The sequence below is a fragment of the Echinops telfairi genome, unplaced genomic scaffold (assembly GCF_000313985.2).
Source record: "Echinops telfairi isolate 266 unplaced genomic scaffold, ASM31398v2 ScPeMD7_7469;HRSCAF=8507_1, whole genome shotgun sequence".
Lineage (NCBI taxonomy): Eukaryota > Metazoa > Chordata > Mammalia > Afrosoricida > Tenrecidae > Echinops > Echinops telfairi.
In genome coordinates, this window is record NW_022111373.1 from 8,044,251 (window position 1) to 8,065,137 (window position 20,887).

General features: G+C 40.5%; 1 protein-coding gene across 1 annotated transcript in view; it reads right to left on the reverse strand.

Annotated features, from left to right (window-relative positions):
• RAD50 (RAD50 double strand break repair protein) overlaps nucleotides 1–20,887 on the reverse strand; it is a 77,888-nt gene that overhangs the window by 7,733 nt on the left and 49,268 nt on the right. The window contains exon 21 of the mRNA XM_013004547.2: nucleotides 18,865–19,089. Within this exon, the coding sequence (XP_012860001.1) occupies nucleotides 18,865–19,089 (225 nt within the window). The remainder of the gene's footprint in view (nucleotides 1–18,864; nucleotides 19,090–20,887) is intronic.

The window sequence follows — 20,887 nt, forward strand, 5'->3', positions numbered from 1 at the left end:
CATGAGCCCTTGATAGTTTATAAATGGGTATTTTGTCATATCTTGCCCTGTCCGACGTCTCCCTTCATCCACTTTTCGGTTGTCGCTCAGATAATTTTACAAGTGATTATTATCACCTCTTCAAGGTATAGTCACATTCTGGGGTATACAACCACATCCATTCCACACTTACCAATATAGTTCAGTTCCAAAGACTAGGTTGTCATGTAAAAATCAGCACTAAGTAAAAATGGAGGATGACCACATCATATCACAAAACGAAGATGACTACATCATTATATAACTACCAAATTACATTGCTGCATAGCTGCCCTGGTGGCACAGTGGCTTAAGCACTGGGGTGCTGATCATAAGGCTGGCAGTTAAAAATCACCAGCTGCTCCATGGGACAAAGATGAGGCTGCTGCTCCTGTAGAGTTTCCCAAGGATCCAGAAATCCTCAGGAGCAGCTCTACTCTGTCTTACACGGTAGAAATACACTCAACAGCAGTGCCATCGAGTTCTGACTCACGGTGACCCTAAAGGACAGGGCAGAACTGTCCCTTCGAGTTTTCAAGGCTGGAACTGTTTACAGGAGTAGAAAGCCTCATCTTTCTCCTTTGGGGCAGCTGGTGTTTTCGACTTGCAGACCTTGTGGTTCATAGCCCAATAATTAACAACATTTATAAATGCCAAAATGTATTATTACATAGCTGCCAAATCACTGAGAATCATAGTCCAGTCCAGCTGACACATACCCTTAATCATCACAACCAGCACTGCACCTCAGTATTTGTCACTGCCAGACACATGGTGTCAAATAGATTTTTCCTGTTGTTGCAAATGCAAATGTCCGACAGAGGTGGTCAATAAGTGAGGAGTAGGCGTATCACACAGCACAGAGAAACAAAAGCAATAAGAAAAAATGAGTAGGCCTATATGGTTCATGAATATAAACATGTTAAATAAAATAAGTTTGTAGCTGGGGAAGTAAAACAAGAATGTATCGTAACCAAGTAATGTTTACCCCAAGAGAACCAGGACTGAAAAAGAAAAAATTTTAAATAATTCATTAGGTTAATAGAGTACAAGAAAAGAGACAATCTCAATTGATTTTAGAAAGTATTTTGATATACTAGAACACTTTAAGCTTTAATAAAAATTCTCAAAAATGAAGAATAAAAGAAAAACTCCTTATTGTGACAAAATGAGTTTATCAGATATCTGCAGCAGGTATCAAATTTAATGTTAAAATATTCAAAAGTATTTTACCCTAAAGCTAAGATAAAAATTCCTCCTTTTATGGCTACTCTAAAGTAATGTCCTAAAAGTCCCAAACAATTCACCGAGACAATGAAAGAAAATAAAGACTAAATATGGAAAGGGGGAGGGGCAATGTGCATGTTGTTTAATCACACACACTCCTATCATTAAGCAATCAACTGAAAAACTATTAGAACTACAAGACAGTCAAAAATAAAATATATAAAAATTAAGCTTTATTTAGTAGTAAAAACCAATAGGAAACTTAATTCTGTTCACAATGTCCCTAGAAACTATAAAAAGTAATAAAGAAACCTAACAAAAAGATATAGGATATAGAAGAAGAAAACTATACATTTTTTATGAAAGGACAAAAAGAATGATTAATCAAAAGAAACATACTCAAGGGTCAAAATGGGTAGTTAAATATTGTAAAGAAGTCCAAACTCCAAGTAATCTAGAAATCAAATGCAATCCCAACAAAAAGCCTAGCAAGATTAAAAAAAAAAAAAAAGAAATCCACAGATTCTAAAGCTCTTATCATGTTGAATAAACAATGCAGAAGAACTTAATTGTGGTACTGGGGCAGGAAGAAATAAAAATCCTGGTGTACAGAAGAGAAAAACCCAGAAATATACCTAAACATATACAGAACTTTACTTTGTGACTGCAAAAATTTCAAATCAATAGGAAGGGGATGCTCCTTATTAAGTCACTCCAAAATAAGATCCAAAGGAATGAAAGCATTAAAAGTTAAAGTAAAAGAAAGCACTCTGAAGAAAACAGTTTTATGACATTTGGGTTAGAAAGAGTTAGTTTAAGGCACTTAGAATTGTGAACCATAAAAACCCCTGAAGATTTAACCACTTAAGTAGTGAAAGTTCTAAATGACAGCATAAAATAAAAGTTAACAGATACATGACAAGCTGGGAATAAACGTTTAAAATATTTATGAAAAGTTAATATCCAGAATTGACAAAAATTACTCAAGGGGGAAAAACAAACTCCCAACCTAACAGAAAATCTGGCAGAGAGACAAAGGAAATTATCCGATTATTTCCCTCACAAGTAAACATAAAGTAAATGTAAATTAGAGGGAGAGGATTTTGGTTTCCAACACTTTAAAGGTTGGTAATCCGAAAGGCAGGCATGGAGAATGGGCACTCTCACCCATCACTGGCAGGTAGATAAAATGTAAGGCGACTAACTGGACACTCACTGTGATTGTTAAATCATCTAGTCTCAATTTGAGACTATTAAGAGTGAAGGGTGGAATTTAGCCTGTCAATCAGGTCGCAACTTGATGACATCCTCTGGTGCTGCTACAGAGATAAGTAACTCGCTGGAGGTCAGACCCAGACTCTCTGTGACACTTTCCTGTTGACAGCCACATGAAGACACACCGATGGAGCCAGAGCCCTGAGCTGGAGGAGCCACGTGGAGACCCCTGGCAGCGCTAAGATGCTTCCACTGCCACGGGATCCACAAGACTTTCCACCCACTGGCCGTGATCTTCCTGCACTTGGCATCATTGCATGTGTTGCATGAGTCTGAAGAAGAGTTTATAGATCGGTATTGAACATATTGGTATAGGATAATATCGGACTTATGGACTTGATCTGGGCTGTGATGTTTTCTTAATATATAATTACTCTTTTATATAAACCTCTTTCTTACACACCTATGAGTGTTTTTGAATTTGTTTCTCTAGTCCACCTGGACTAACACACTAATTCAAGCCAAACTCACTATGATTGAGCCGATTCCAAACCATAGTGATTCTAGAAGTTAAAAATGTACATACCCTCTTATCCCTGTATCTTCATTTCCAAGAAATTATATTTCTGATATATCTGCTCAGTGTGCAAAGCTATAGACTGCAGCATTCACTGTAGTCTTCCTAACAGGTCCATCAAGAGTTAAAGGAAGTAAGCAACGTCCATTGTCTAGAGCAGTGGTTCTCAATCTTCCTGATGCCGTGACCCTGTAATACAGCTCCTCATGTTGTGGTGACCCCCAATCAAAAAATTGTTTTTGTTGCTACTTCATCACTGTAATTTTGCTACTGTTATGAATCGTTATGCAAATATCTGATATGCAGAATGTATTTTCATTGTTACAAATTGAACATAAGAGCACAGTGATTAATCACAAAAACAATATACAATTATATATTGTGAAATATTTATTTCTAATTACAAGTAAGTGAAATTTTGTCTTGAAGCATGGTGTAGCATGGGTAACAGTCTTCATACCGGGTACTCATCTGTGGGCATATCTGCATGTGGGTGGACCCGCCTGGAGAGGGAAAGAGGAGTGGTGTCTCGGTTCCTAAGACCGTCAGAAATATGTGTTTTTCCGATGGTATTAGGTGACCCCTGTGCTAAGGTCGACCCCCAAAAGTGTTCCAACCCACAGGTTGAGAACCATTGGTCTAGACTATGCAGCTATTAAAAATGAGGTACTGACTTACATGGGCATAAACGCAACAAGCAAATGCCTGCAGTGTGATCCTATTCACAGAAAAACAAAAGCTCTCCTTGTGTGTACATCCATGTATAGGCACTGTGAGGAGAACGGAGTGATGCCACCATTGAAATGCTTACGTGCTGAATAAGCCGTAGACATATTGTCTTATCTACCGTCAAGTAAGTGGACTTCAATTCAAACGAGGTTCTGTGCTTTGCATTAGTATCTGTAGTAAGAGGCTAAATGGTTTAAGAGGAAGGAGAAGTCATACATGGAAAGGGCTTCAGCAAAGGCAGCCTGCTGAGGAGGAGGAGCAGCATGGGAAAACATGGTGTCTCCAAACCAAACTAAACCCAGGACATCGTGTCAATTCTGACTCTTAGGGCCCCTGTATAGGACGCCCACGGCGGTAAATCTTTACAAGAGCAGACGGCATCATCTTTCTCCCACAGAGCAGCTGGGGGGTTTGAATTGCTGATCTTCTTCAGTTAGCAGTCCAATGCTTACCATATTAATCATGATTTTTATTACTTAGCAAAAAACTGAAAATCCTAATTTACCAGCCTGAAGTTGCACATTTAAAAGAAAAATGACTGAAGAAGAATCAATACATTTAAGTCATGGTGCTGACAAAGAATACTGAAAGTACCATGGGCTGCCCAAAAGAACACACAGATCTTGGAAGAAGGGCAGTCAGCATTGCTCCTTAGAGGCGAGGATAGTGAGATTTCATCCCAAATACTTTGGACATGCTGCTGAAGAGACCAGTCCTAGGAGGAGGAGATTATGTTTGGTACAGCAGAGGGGCAGTGAAAAGGGGGAAGGCCCTCAAGGAGATGGAGCGACCCCATGGCTGCAACAATCGGCTCAAGCATAAGAACAATTGTGAGGGTTGGCGCAGGCCCAGGCCGTGTTTTGTTCTGTACATAGTCACTATGAGTCAGAACCGATTCCACAGCACGTAACAACAAGAATGTCATTTTAAGCCCTTAGATAAGGATAAAACTAAAAAAATTTAAGAAAGCAACTAATTTCATTTGGCCAGACTCCTGAATATCAGCTTATAAAACTCAGACAATGGCTCAACCACTACTCAAGATAAAATCAGTCAAAAACAAAATTAAAACAAAACAAAACAACCCCCCCCCCCCCCCCCCCCCCCCCCCCCCCCCCCCCCCCCCCCCCCCCCCCCCCCCCCCCCCCCCCCCCCCCCCCCCCCACCCCCCCCCCCACAACCAAAAAAACCCAAACCCAGCAGTGGGTGTGGAATGCCACGTGTGCTCTTCCAGTTGTGTGTTGTGCCCACTGGATTAGACAGGTGCTGCTGATGTCAAACTGCACTGTACCCTCAGGATGAGAATGGTGACCAAGACATGCACCTTGAATAAAGCCCTCAGCCCCAAACTCAACTTGAGTGCAGGGAGCAGGCTCTGGAGAGCCTCACAGAGAGTCAGTGGCTTTGGACACATATACGAGTTACACCCCCCACCCCACCCCACCCCCGAATCTCAGGAGAATGGTGGTACCGGAGGGAAGTGACAGTGGGACATCCTAGGGCATGGGGGGGCACACTGTGCCTTAGTGAGATGTTCCAGCATCACTTACTTGTAACCGATGGATTCTACTAGCATGAGGGTAACACACCCCACAAGATGGAGGACCCCCTTCTCATCTAGTCTAAAGGTCTGACCATCTGTAATGCTTATCCTCAGTGATGTTTGCAGATGATTACTAATAACAGATGATAATCAGCTTTTCTTGAAAACGCACTGCTAATTTCCTGTGTTGCCTTAAATAGGCAGTTAAGTACAACAATTACACGGAGCACATGCTTCTTTCTAAGAGATGAAACAGAAAGGGAAATTTGAGCTTTACTGGCTTCTAGGTAAGAGAGCAACATTAGGGCTCATAGTCTAAACCTCGAAAAAGGGACATTAGACAAGTCACTGTTTAGAAGCACAGCTCACAAAGACCAAAATTTGGGGGAACTCTGTACCACTTCTTTTCTTCTCATTTAGAAGAACTCATCTGATTACCAGATAACTGAACTCAGGAGGAAGCCAGGTACTGTGCCTTAAGCAAGTCTCAATTGTTGGAAAGCACCCTCTCCTGCTCAGTGTGAGGCCTCTGTGATTCAGGAAGGGTGCTAGGGTGCCCTCTCCCCATTAGTCACCCGTCTCTCTGTCAGACTGTTAGCAATTGGAAAGAAGGGCAGGATGTGAAAGTCCTGCCTTCCCAGGGCCCGAAGAGAGGCAGAGGGGATCGCGGAATGACTATGAGCCTCACTGTGGGCATTCTTCCTGTCTCTGCTGTCAGTGGATTCCATGCTGTGTAGAGAGAGCCAGAGGGCTCCCAGGTGGTTTTCTGTTCCATCCAAACACGAAACCCCAGTCTACAAGCCAACACTGAGGAGGAGGAAGAGCTCACCTGATAACAGAATACGTGCAAGTAAAATGTGAAAGGAACAAAATACACCGAACAACCTCCGTGGTCCCTCAGCCCCTCGAGCTATCACCGTACTTTTTCTGTTCACCTCCATCTGTGCTTACTGCCTCTATTTCTTGCCATTTCCTGCTCACCATGCGCCAACCAGGCTCCAGCTCCAACTGAATAAGCCACGGGGATGGATTATAAAAGGCATTAACAACCTCTATTTCATTACATTCAAAGGTCATTTTTTAGGGCTCATCTTATTTGACCTTTCAATATCCTTGAAATATTTTACTTGGTTTTTAAGATGTCTTCTTTCTCACTTGCTGCTTCTTCATTGGATTTGCATACATGAATCTTCCTCTCTTTAGCCATTCTATATGTAATCTAATCCTCTGGCCTGAAACACCATGTATATGCTGGTGATTTTCAAATTCATACCTCTCCCCTGAACTCATCTGCCTATGTGACATCTCTAAATCAAGAAACAATAGTTATGTCATGGTTAAGAAAACACTGTAATGTACTAAACTTTTTTAAAAGTTGGGAACATGGGTCACAATGGCAGCAACATATATTCTTGATATGATATTCTCGATAATGCAAAATTTTGTCAAGGGTGCGAAGTCTATTCAATGGGGAAAGATTGTCTCTCCATTAGATGCTGGAACAACTGGATCACCATATGCAAATGATTATAGCTGGCCCCCACACTCACACCCTTGGCCAAAATTAACTCAAAATTGGCATTTAAATGTAAGAACTAAAATCATGAAACTCTGAGAATAAAGCATAGGGGTAAACGCTTTGGGACCCTTTTGACAAGGAATCTTAGCTAAGACACAAAAGCATGAGCAACAAGAAACTAGTTATAGTACACTTACTCAAAATTAAAAGCTTTTGTGTATCAGAAGGCTACCAAGGAAGTAAAGAGCATACTGGATGGGATACAATACTTGGGGAACAATGTATCTGATACAAATTAAGAAAAAAAGCCAAAGCAACAACTACGATAAAAACCTCCTACAACTCAAAAGAAAAATAACCCAATTTTAAAAATGGCAAAGGACTTGAATAGATAATTCACTAAAGAGCTATGCAGATGGCCATTAGACACATGACAAAGATGCTCAATGTCATTCAAACCACACATTACTACTGAGCTGATGCTGACTAACAGCGACCCCAGAGCACAGAGTAGAAGTGCCCCTGTGAGGTCCCCTGTGAGTCTGGGCGACCAACTCTTTACAGGAGTAGGAAGCCCCGCCTTTCTCCTGCACGACATCATTGCTGAATATGTCACAAACCACAATGGGATACCACTTCACCACTGCAAGCTGTGCTGGTGATGAGAGGGAGAAAACGGAAACCCATCTTTTGCTGGTGGTGCAGTGGCTGTGGAAGACAGACTGGACGTTCCTTACAAAGTTCAAGATAGCATTAACCATTAGGCCTACTAATTCCAATTGTGGGTGATGCCCCCAACTGCCAAACAGATTCAGATACTTGAATGCCACTGTTCACTACAGACTTATCCACAAGAGTGAAAGAGGTGGACAACTCAAGCGCTCATCAACAGGTGAATAGCTGAAGAAATTGTGGATATATAGGGCTGTTTAAAAAAATTCATGGAGAAATTCCATTATCCTTTAGTTCCATTTTCCCACAAACTCTTTGAAGCCCCCTTATACAATGGCATATCATTCAACCACAACAAAGGGAGTTCTGCTATATGCTACAATGTAGATGAATCTTGAAAAAACATTTTATGATGAGAGACTTAAATCAGTTACAAAAGGACAACTATTGTATGATCCCACTTATCTGAAATATTTAGATAATGAAAATCCATATGTAACAGATTTTCAGTGGTTACCAGCCAGGGATGGGTGAGATGGGGTAGAAGGGGGTGACTGCTTCAGGGGCACTGATTTTCTGTTGAGACTGAGGAAGCATTTAGAAACAGACAGCTATGGTGGTTACATAACATCATGAATGTAGTATCACTGAATTACACACACAAACACGACTGAAATGCAAATGCTATGTTTTACCAACAACAAATAAACAGGTAGCAGCATTCCTACTCAGTGCAGACAGACAATTCTATGAGCTTTGCTGGGAATATAGTATTAACCTAAACACTCAAAAGGAAGGGGGAGAAAGATATGAGGGGGCTTCAAATGTTCATGGAAAACTGGAATTAAAAAGAAAGAAAAATAGAATTAAAAGTTAACACAATTTTTCCATGAACTTTTTGAAGAGTCCTTGTATTTTCCTGTACCATATCCATGAAATAACTTTCAAGCAGTTATTTTAAGAATCAAATTTAAGCCAACAAAATTCTTGGTTCGTACTTAAAAAAGACTGTCTAGGTAGTTCTCTTAATGATGGAATTTGTTTCCATTCCAGAAAGAACAGCAAGAACCCAAACCTAAAGTAAGTGAAAATACTCCTTCCACACATGCTGAGATTAGAAATACTAGATAAATACATAACAAAAACCATTTAAAAAATTTTCGAATTGTGTGCAAAAGAAGGGAAATCCCTTTATGACAGAAATAAGGATAGACCTGACAATGAGAATGATGGAGTGTGATCTGACAAGCAGCTGGACTTGGTCTAATCTCCTACTGTAAGGACTGAGTGTGTGACCCAGGACAGATGAGGCACAGGGGCCACATGAAGCTGGGTTAGGAGTTATGCCTGACAGAAAAGCTGGCACTCTCTGGGACTTGTATCATCAATTCTTAATTGAAGTTGAAAATCAACAGTTTTGCTTTAGAATTCAAACTCCTGGCCAAACACTTCACTGTTACCTTCCGTATAGTTCAAGGACCCTAAAATCCTAGAACCCTAGAGCTCCTAGTAAATATAAAACCAAATTGCTAAATTGCTATGTGGAGGGTTAGTCACACAAATAGGTCACAAATATTCTCACAGGGAAGAAAATTGCTACTGAAGATAAGTTTACAATAAAACACTACATGAAATGCAAACAAAAATAAAACAAAGCTTCACTAAGGTCCAGAACCAGCACCCACAAAAACTGAAGAGACTCCCTAAAACGGAATGAAAACTGATGATCTGAAAGATAATACAAAATATGGACACTTAAGATGAGTAGACATATCAGAAAAGCACCGAGACACTAAGAAAAGCATATTATGAGTAAAAAGGGATTTCTGTAATAAATCAGAGGTACACAAATAAAATATAGAGTTAATGAAGTAAAAGACCCTACTTATTCAACAAGAAATATAGGCACCAGAGTCTATATGAACTAGGGATTGCATAAACTTGGAGATAGTTATAAGGAAGTTACCCAGAGACTAATATAAGCAGAGTGGAAGAAAGAATAAGGTTTATCTCTAAAGAGAATGAAGAAAGGAAGAAGAGTAAGAAAAGGGGAAGGGAATATTTGCAGAGCTACTGTAATGCGTGGGAATCTTTCTAAAATTGATGACAAGTATCAGCCCTCAGACCAAGAAGCATAACCCTTGGTCAGAATGACTAAAGTTATCTCTCCACTGTGACAAGTCAGTCGAGTGCCACCAACACATCTGCTCTTAAAAGAACCAAAGAACCAAGATAACAGGCAGATGACCAGTAACTGCAAAGGAATAATGAGAATAAAAAAATTTAATAGCAACTATATTGGCCAGAAAAAGATAAAAGAAGAATATTTTCAAAGTGCTAACAGAAAATAACTGTGATGCATGTTCAGCTAAGCTCTCAAGACTGAAAGTAGACTTCTCAAAGATGGATTTCACTACTAGGAGCCCTTTACCAAAAGAACTATCAAAAGGAGATTTAAGAAGCAATAGTGAACAAAGAAACTGGTAAACATTGAACTATCCCAAATAAATTTTGGCTATAAAATGATAATAAGTTACTACCAATTTGGAATGATACAAAAAAGGTAAAACTAAAAATATTAATGGAAACACTGTAGATCACCGGTTCTCAACCTATGGGTCGTGACCCCTTCAGGGGTCAAATGACTCTTTCACAGGGGTCACGCAATACATAACTGTAGCAAAATGATAGTTATGAAGTAGCAACGAAAATAATTTTATGATTGGGGGTCACCACATGAGGAACTGTATTAAAAGGCCATGGCATTAGGAAGGTTGAGAACCACTGCTGTGGACAGATTACCTGAGCTGAGGCAGATGATGAAGCAATTCACATAAGTACCATGGTTCTTAAACGTGGGTGTGCACTAGAATAACCTGGGAGGGTTATTGAACACAGACTGCTGGGCCTCCTTATCAAAGTTTCTGACCAGTAGGTCTGGGGTGTCACTTGAGGGTGGATTTGTATTCCTAACATCCAGGAGATGCTGTTAGACTGCTGCTCCAAGACCACTAAGAGATCAGTGCATTTGATTTTAAGTCAATATGCACGCGAATCTGCAGGACAAAGATGAGGCGGTCTTACTTTCCTAAAGATCACACACTCTTGGACACCCTCTGGGGTCAGTTCTACTGTCCTGTAAGATCACTATGAATCAATATCAACCAGGAGTGAGTGGGAATGCATGATACAAAATTAAGGGTAACCACTCAAATGAATGAAGTAGGAAACACTGCCTGGTTCTGTGCCATCCTTTCAATTATTGTTATACTTGTATGTGAGCCCATTGTTGTAGCCACTGTGTCCATCCATCGTGTGAAGAGACTTCTCTTTTACAGTGATCCTCTACTTTACCAAGCATGATATCCTTTCTAGGGACTGTTCTCTCCTGATAACATGTCGAAAGTACAGGGGACCAAGTTTCACCATCCTCCCTTCTAAGGAGCATTCTGGCTGTACTTCTTCCAAGAAAGATTTGTTTCTTTGTTTGGCAGTCCATGGTACTCTCAAAATTCTTCACCAACACCATTATTCAAATGCATCTATTCTTCTGTGGTTTTCTTTATTCATTCACTCTCATCCTGCTTTGGAAAGCATACGAGACGGTTGAAAGCAGCATGGTTTGGGGGTAGGTGCACCTTTCCTCAAAGTGACATCTTTGCTCTTTAACACATTAAACAGGTCTTGTGCATCAGATTTGCAGATTGAAATACGTTGTCTGATTTCTCAACTGCTGCTTCCATGAGTGTTGACTGTGGATTGAAATAAAACGAAATCTTGACCACTTCAATCTTTTCTCCATCTATCATGATGCTACTTATTGGTCCAGTTGTGAGGATTTATTTTCTTTACAGTGAGTTGCAATCCACAATAAATGTTGTAATCTTTGGTTTTCATCAGCAAGTGCTTCAAGCCCTCCTCAATTTCAGCAAATAACTTGTGTCTGCTGCACACCACACAGGCTGTTATTTAGTCTTCCTCTAATCCTGATACTGATGTATTCTTCATATTGTCTACCTTCTCAGCGTACAGACTGAATTTGTATGGTCAAAGGACACACCTTGTAGTGTCTGCTTATTCTATCTGCATCTTGACTGCATCTTGGTCTATAAACAGGTTCCTTAGGAGCATAATGAAGTATTTTGGAATTCCCAATTAGGTAATAGCATAGAGAAAGGTAAACTAATGAGTGAAATTGAATAGAGAACTCAGAATCAACTCATACACATATGCAATTCTGACATATGACAGAAGTGACACTTCAAGTCACTAAGAAAAGAATGAGCTATCCAATAATAGTGCCAGATGGTTATTTGTAAATGGAAACTGGAAACGGAATTCCTATGTTACAATGTACATAAATGCAATTCAGAATTAAATATTTCAGGAGGGCCAAAACATAATCTATAAAGACAATGTTGTACATGCTACTTTGGTGGGCAGTAACCGGGTTTTCAAAGCTTGCAAACAGCGATCTAAGTTACAACTATTGTTTTTTCCATTGAGAGTACAGAAGAGTGAAGAAACCACAGACTTAAGGAAGCAATTAAGTCAAAGGACTAATGGACCAGGAGAACTGTACCCTCTACTAACCAGAGACCAAAGAACCAGATGGTGCCTGGGATTACCACTTACCACTCTGACATTGGAATTACAAGAGCAGGTGGTAGAATGGGAGAAAAAGAATAAAATTCAAATTCATTAAAAAAAAAAAAAGACCAGACTTACTAGTCTGATAGAGATTGGTAGAAGCTCTGAGACTATAGCCCTTAGATACCCTTCTTAGAATTGAAGCCATTTCAAGATAACACCTTTCGGTCTCATGAAAGACAGACCTTTAAAGTGATTAACAACTGGAAGGTGCTTTTCAGTATAATCAACTGCTGAAGATCCCTAGGGCAGCATTTACCCAGAAACAAAGTTATGAAAGCAGGAAGGGGCAGAAGAACTGGGCGGATGGAAAAGAAATCAAGGTAGAAATGGGAAGAGTGCTGACACACAGTTGGAATTGAAAACATCACAGCAATCTGTGTATAAACTGCTGGGTGGGAAACTAATTTGCTCGGTAAACTTTCACCTATGCCACAAAAATTAAAACAAAAATAAAACGTTAATGTCTTAAACTTGAAAAGCAAAGTTTTGAAACGTTTAGAAGAAATTATAGAAATAGGGAGGGATTTCTTAGACAAGATACAAAAAGAACTAATCAGACTTAAAAAAAGAAAGAAAGCTTGATAAGTGAAAAGATAAACATAGAACTTGAGGGGTTATTTGTAACACATGGTGAAAAATAATTAGAATGGAGAACTATAAATGAATATAAAATAATAAACAACACTGAAGATGGATGAGACAGAAACCAGCATTCCATAAAGGAGGAAGCAATATAGTAAATAAATAAAAATGTTTGACATCATAAATCAGGGACCTATAAATGGAAGGTCACACATTTATCTTTTGAAACCCATTAAAGTGGCAAAAATTAAGCAATCGATAAAACTCATGATAGGAAGAATACATCAAAAAAAATTCTTACACAGGAGATTTTAGGAGATGGCATCTAGGTAGAATTACCTGCCCAGCACTCCTGCTGTGAGACCAGAACATTAAGAGGTAAGGAGGCCCAAACTGCTAAAAATAGATTCAGTGTAATAGGGTCCGGTACAGAGCCCCCCCCCCCCTTTGATTTTCACCCACAAAATGATTGAGAACTCGCTGGAGCTCGTCTGCCTGCAGGCTCCACCCACCCCTTACCAGGCCCAGGAGGACAGTGTCTGCCACTCCTTTCTGCTCCCTAGTCCCGCAGCCACAGTTAATTTTCCCGGACTGCAGTCTAAAAGTGGCCATAATCCCAGGCTCGCTCTTAAGACCTCACATCGGAGCGCCCCACACTGCTATCTGCCCTGCGCCTGCAGTCTAAGGATTGGCCATCCCCTTCCTGCCTGCTCCCAGCCCCACGCCTGCTAGCGTGGGTAACGATAGATAAATAAACAATAATTTGCAGCAATTGAAGAGTCGCTGGGATATTTACATGGGCCTAAAGCAGTTCAACATAACACAACCAGCAGTGCTGACAGGATAGAGCCAGAGGGACACAGGAAGGCAGCCAGGGCGAATTTAGATCCAGTTGGACACAAAACCACTCCACTAAGCTGGCCCCCCTTCACTGGGGAACAGCATGGCACAATCTATACCAGGGCACCCCACAAGGCCATTATAAAGGGGAAAATATCCTTTTTTTTTACATTGTAAAAACGCTTTCAATTCCAAGCCATGGTCCTTTTCGTCACTCTGAATGTAAGCCTGCATAACTGTCCATAAACATGAATTAACAAGGCAGCCAGAAGGCTATACTCAAGAGCACTGCCTACAGTTTTTAAAATAATAAAATAGGAAAAGCTAACATGTTCTACAAGTTTGGAGCCCCACAGAGTGTCTTTAAAAGACTGCAAATTGTGGCCTGATGGTCCAGACTAGACCCTCACCCATGCTGCAGGCCTGTCCCAACCTGGCCCATTGGCATACCTACAGTCAACAGCCTCAACCCAGACTCAACCCTGCACTGCCGCCAGCCACTGAGTTGCCTCAGTATTCTGCCTACACTACAGTCTAACCCACCACCATAGTAGTCCACAGGTAGTCCTCAAAAAAAACTCTTAACAGTCACACAGGGAAAGAGCTCAGGGCCCCCTGGTCTCCCAGTAGCACAGTGCCCAGTTCTTCAAAAATAACACACAAACAGCAACATACCGCAACACCCTCAACAAGAAAACAAGAAAAAAAACAACTCAACCATGGAGCTAACATTCAGAGAATTAGACGTGGATCTGCCACAAAAAGAAATCTTCAGAAGGCTGTGTGGAGTAATACAGAATATTAGAGAAGCAATGCAGAGTAAGGATGCAATGATAGAGGAGGTGAAGTCTGCGATGGAGGAGATGAAGTCCACGCAAAGGGAAATACAAGAGCTAATGGATGAGGTAAGAAGCAAAACACAAGATGTCACCATCAGACTAGAAGAGGTGGAGAATCATACCAGCAATCTCGAGGAAAATCGGAAAGAAAGTAAAACAACAGAACCCCTTCCAATAGCATAAGAAAAGAAATAATAAAAATTATGGCAGAGTTAAACCAGTGGGAAGACAAGAGAACATTGCAAAAAATCAATGCAGCAGAAAACTAGTTCTTTCAAAGGATCAACAGAATCAACAGACTGCTGGCAAACCTAACCAAAGAAAGGCAGGCGCAAATATCAATAGCCAGGAGGAGGGATGAAACAGGAAATCACGATGGACCGCAACAAGATTAAAAGGATAATCACAAAGTACTATGCAAGTCTATACTCCAATGAATTCAACAATGTGGAAGACATGGACGAATACTTGAAAAAACAATCCCTCCCTACGTATCCCAGATAGCGGTCAAGAACCTCAACAGACCCATAGCAAAAGTGTAAATAGATTGGGTATCAAGAAACTACCAAACTAAAAGCTCCTGGACCAGATGGATTCACAGGTGGATTCTACCAAAGCATTCAGGGAAGAGCTGACACTGATCCTCCAAAAATTATTACAGAGCATAGAAAAAGAATGGCAAACTCCCAAACTCATTCTACAAAGCCTGTATAACTTTGATACCCAAACAGGGCAAAGATCCCACCGCTACCCTGTTTCCCCGAAAATAAGACAGTGTCTTATATTAATTTTTGCTCCCAAAGATGTGCTAGGTCTTATTTTCATGGGATGTCTTATTTTTCCATGAAGAAGAATATGGTACACATTTATTGTTTATTGTTTTATTAAAAGAGACCTCGCACTTCCTGTCTGCTCCGGCTGTACTGCAGCCAACAGTGAGCTGCGTGATGGTGCCCGCTGTAGTCCAGTTACGGTAGTTTCAGGGGCCTTATTTTCGGGAGGTCTAATTTTCGGGGGGGGGGGATACCTTATATTTCAGCGAGAAGCAAAACTGTATGTAGGTCTTATTTTCGGGGAAACAGGGTATAAAGAACTACAGACCGATATCTCTAATGAACATAGATGCAAAAATCCTTAACAAAATATTAGCCAACAGAATACAAAAGTATATAAAACATATCATCTAACATGATAAGGTGGGATTCATCCAAGGATGCAGGGATGGTTTAACATTCAAAAATCCATGAATATTATACACCACATTGATAAGAAAAAGGATAAGAGTCACACGATAATATACAAGCTATCCACGAAAAGGCAACAGCCAACATCAATAGTCAATGCTTTGCTTTTTTTTTTTTCATGAGTTATTATCTTTTTCCCCCTTTTTATTCAATCTTTTGTTTTCTTTTTGCTTGGTCTCTGATATTGTGGTTTGCTTACTTATATAAGATAGGCACGGGAAGCAAGATCAAGGAGAAAGCAACAGGACCAACGATTCCAGAGGGACTTGTGGGGCGGAGATGGGGAAAGGAAGAGGTGAGCAAACAATGCCTTACACAGGGGAACAACTAGGGAATTAAAATCAACAAGGAGGACGTAGAGATCCTGGGGGTGTTGGAGCAAGAGCAATCTAGAGGAGAGGAAGTACTAGGAGGCAGAAGTAGGGAGAGCATGATTGTGGGGCAGAAGGAAAGTAAAAGGAAACAAAGGAATGATCTAGGAAGCAAAGCTATCGACGTATAAGCAGTGGTATGCTCATATGTAAATACATTAATCTATATACATAGAGGTATTGGCCTATGTACATATATTTACATGGCAATACATTGAGGAAATGGATGGACTTTGGCTCTTTTGCTTATACCCTCCCTCAATGCAAGGACACTTTGTTCTAACAAATTGGCAATCTGAGATGCTCACCCTCGTGAGCACAATCGCTGAAGACAAATGGGTGCATAAGTAAATGTGAAGAAAGCAGATGGTGCCTGGATACCAAAAGATAAAGCGCCTGGTGTCTTAAAGGCTTAAAGTTATATAAGCAGCCATCTAGCAGAGAAGCAACAAGACCACATGGAAGAAGCACACCAACCTAAGATCATGAGGTGTCGATGGGATTGGGTTACAGGTATCAAACAAACCGTATGGTTGAGAATGTGTGGGGTCAGAGCAGAGATACAAAATCCATCTGTAGGCAATAGGCCATCCCCTCACGGATAGGTCACAAAGAAGGGGTGCAGCATAGCACTGATGAAACACAATATTCCTCTGGTTCCTTGAGGCTTCCTCACCCCACACTACCAGGATTCTAGTTCTGCCTTTCACTGAAGGCTAGACTGGAGCATGTGCACAGGTACAGATTTAAGATGAAGAGCTCCCAACACACAGAACCCAGGAACAGGAGTGGGAATAGAGATACCAGGAGGGAGGGGGAGGTGGGAGAGGAAGGAGGAAAGGGGAACTGATCGCAATGATCAACACATCACCACACAACCCCACCAGGGGGATGAACAACAGAAACCGTGGGGGAAGACATCGGTGTTAAGATATGAAAATAATAATAATTTATAATTTATAAAGGGTTAGGAGTGGGGGGGCGGGGAAGAGGCGCTGATACCAAGGACTCAATAGAAAGTAAATGCTTAGAAAATAATGATGGCAACATATGTACTAATATGCTTAATACAATTGATGTATGAGTTGTTATAAGAAGTGTAAGAACCTCCAAAAAATTATCTCTTAATAAAATTTTTAAAAATCTTACATATGGGGATTTTAAAAAGTTTGTGGAAATATTCCATTGTCGTTTAATTCCATTTCTCCATAAATTTTTGAAGCTCCCTCATATATTGTTACTGGTGTAAATGTGTGTGGCATCCAACCTGTCAAGCAGATCATAGTTTGATGATGCCTCCTGGGAGGTGTGGTCTTTTTATACTGGGAAAATTCCTTCTTTTTTTTGCCTTTCTGCTCCTTCACCTTCCTGCTTGTTGGGACTCAGAGCTGCTGGTGCCCTGACATGTTTTCACTGACCGTGAATCCATGAGATTCTGTACCCACTGGCCTGTGATCTTCGGCATCCCACCTCACCTTTCTTTTCTGTGTCACTGGTCTGCAACTACGTGAGTCTGAAGAGGGCTCTGGCTAGCATTGAACTCATGGGCTTCAGTTGGACTGGGCAGGTGTGCCTTCATGATATAAGCTCTTCTTACATATATACGGGTGTCGCTTGTTTTGTTTCTCTAGACAACCCTACTAACACAATTAACTTAGGAAAATAATTTAAGATAAGCCTTAACATTACTTTGCAAAATTAGCATAGGTTACAACCCAGAAACTACTCATACATATATACTCTAGAGCAGCGTTCTCAACCTGTGGGTCATGACCCCATTGGAGGGGTCGAATGACCCTTTCACAGGGGCGCCTGAGACCATCGGAAAACATATTTCCGATGGGCGTAGGAACCCAGATACCACCCACAAAACCACTCTTCTATCTGTCTCCAGGCGGATCTGCCCACATGCAGATACTCCCACATACAAGTACCCGGCGTGAAGACTGACCCATGCTACACCATGCTTTAAGACCAAATTTCATTTATTTATAATTAGAATATTTCACAATATATAATTACATATTGTTTTTGTGATTCATCACTATGCTTTCATTTTGTTCAATTTGTAACAATGAAAATACATCCTGTATTTCAGATGTTTACATTACGATTCATAACAGTAGCAAAATGACAGTTCTGAAATGGCAACGAAAATAATTTTATGGTTGGGGGTCACAACAACATGAGGAGCTGTATTAAAGGGTCGTGGCTTTAGGAAGGTTGAGAACCAACGCTTTAGAGTATTTCTTATATATTTGCTTCCTAACATATAGCAAAATGTTCTTAGCAGCAAGGTTTACATAATCAAGATATGGAAATCACATGTCCACCTATAAGAGAATGGATGTATTTGTGGCATATTCACACAGAATTTTGTACATCTATGTGTGAAATGAATGAATTATAGGTACAGGCAACATGGATAAAACAAAAATAAAACCAAGGCAAATCCTAGAAGACTACACAGGGTATGATACCATTTTTTTCTGAAAGCTCAAAGAACAACATACATATTATCTGGTAAAATTACTGTTTTTAAAAAGCAAAGAGCAAAACATCTGTCAGTGGATGGGGAAGAGAGCTGTGATGCAGGAGAGCATCCTGGTGGGTGCCAGCTAGTGCTAGTGGTAGAATTCCAGGGTTGGGTATGGAGGGAGGGAACATGAGCATGCCTTCAGTATTATGCCTTGTACTCAGCCAAGCATGTGTGCGTGTACATGCAACTTCATACGTTTTGTCCATTCTTTAGTACATATGAAATATATTTAAAAATAAGGGGGGAGGGAATGATAATCACAGCAACGGAAACCAAACCCCCAGTTTAATACTTACTGGTCCAAGGTCTTATAGTAAATGTCCAGATCCTTGTTTGCAAGCTCTGTGGTTCTCATCACAATCATCATTTCCCTGTACTTTTCCTCAGCGTCCAGAAACAGAGGGCCTCGTAGCTCTTTCTTTAAACTGATAATTTCTGCTTCATAACCATTCTGTCGCCCTAATGCCACACCAAGATTTCTCTTAATACTTTCTATTTTTTCTTCTAACTTCTGATGGTCACTATAAAAGGGGAAAATGACAGATAAGGGCTACTTTTTAGTTTTGAACAAATGAGAGCAGAGAAGTCATAGATCGTGCTACATAGAAAAATCCCCTTCATCATTCTCTTTAGCGATCAGCACATTAATAGACTTTGTATTTGTAAGGACTTGGCACTTAAGGAAATCCACTTCCTTCCAAATCTCGGCAGCACCCAGGTTTCTATGCAGCTGGCTCGTTTGTGGTGAAAAAGGAACCCTTTTAAGGAGCTCTGAGCAAGTTTGTCATTTAGACACAGTGACTGACAAATTAAAGAGGAGCAATGTTGGTGAGGAAGGAATACTACAACTTCCCAAGCTTCTGACTGTAAGCTGAGAACATATGATTAGCAACTTGGAGAAATTACTGAATTAAAGGCTTGATGATTTTAATCACACTATTTGAAGACATAATACAATTCTATCTGAATGAAACGAAATATGAATTTTAAGGAGTAATAGTTATTAAAAATTTGTACTCCTCTATATAAAAACAAACTTCTGTACACAAGTTTAAAAACTGCAGTACTAGCCAAGCAGGAATGAAATGCCTCAAAATTTATGATTTGGCAAATACTGTAATCAGATCTTACTGTATGCGTTAAAACTTCATTCACTCAACAACCACTTATTACGCATCCTCTTAAGTGGCAGGCATTGCCTTTATGGACATCTTTACAGAGCTGGTCTAATTACATGTTTTCTTGTAATTTATGGACATCTTTACAGAGCTGATCTAATTACATGTTTTCTTCATGTATCTGTTGTGTCCTGGTTGAGAAAAAGTTTGAAAAAGAATTGTTGTCCTCCCTTATCAATCATTTCACTTTCTACAGTTTCAGTTTCCTGTGGTCCAAAACAGTCAATGGAAAATTCCAGAAATAAACACTTGTCAAGTGTGAAGCTGTGTGCAGTTCTGAGAACCATGATGGATTCTCTCAAGCTGTCCCCTCCACTCTACGCTACCTGTTTGTTAGTCACCGTGTAGCCAGTGGGCTCAGCTATCAGATTGCCTGTCCCAGTACTGCAGTGCTTGTGTTCAAGTTACCTGGATTTTACTTTAAAAGGGTTCAATTTTACAATTATTGTTACGCTCTTCCTATTACCCAAGATTTATAAATTAAACTTTAAAGGTGCTCTGGTGTACTGTGGATAAGCACTGTGTGGTATCCCCAAGATCAGTGGTTCAAGCTCACTCTTTTCTCCAAGAGAAAAAGGTAGGCTGTCTGCTCCTACAAAGATGTACTTTTGGAAACTCTACGCAGAGTCAGAGTGACTAAATGGCAGTGGGGTTTCTCTTGATTTAACTCATGTATGTATGGAGGAAAACCCAACAGTAAATAAAGGGTTCAGTACCATTCATGGTTTCAGGCATCCACTGATGGTTTGGAACATATAGCCTATGGGTGGGAGATACACACATATACACAACTGTACCAATAATCTCCCTCCCCCTCTATTTTTTAAAAGCAATTGACCTAGCACTGTTTATTGATGAGAAATCAGTTTCTCTACTGATTTGCAATATCCCCTGTGAAGGAGTTAGTTTATTGTGCCAACCTGGCTGATGAACACATGTGGGGTTAATTGAAGGGTGGAAGGATAAATGGCTCAGTGAGCCTCGTCTTTCGAGTTCTAGGATCTCTTGCTTTCTGATGGTCGGACCAGGTTGCAGCTACCTTAGCCAGTTCCCTGCTTTAGCTGGCAAGGCTCACTTCTTGCAAGACATCCCTGAGGAGAAGCCACATGGACCTACCCCGATGCAGCCCTGGGTGCTGGAG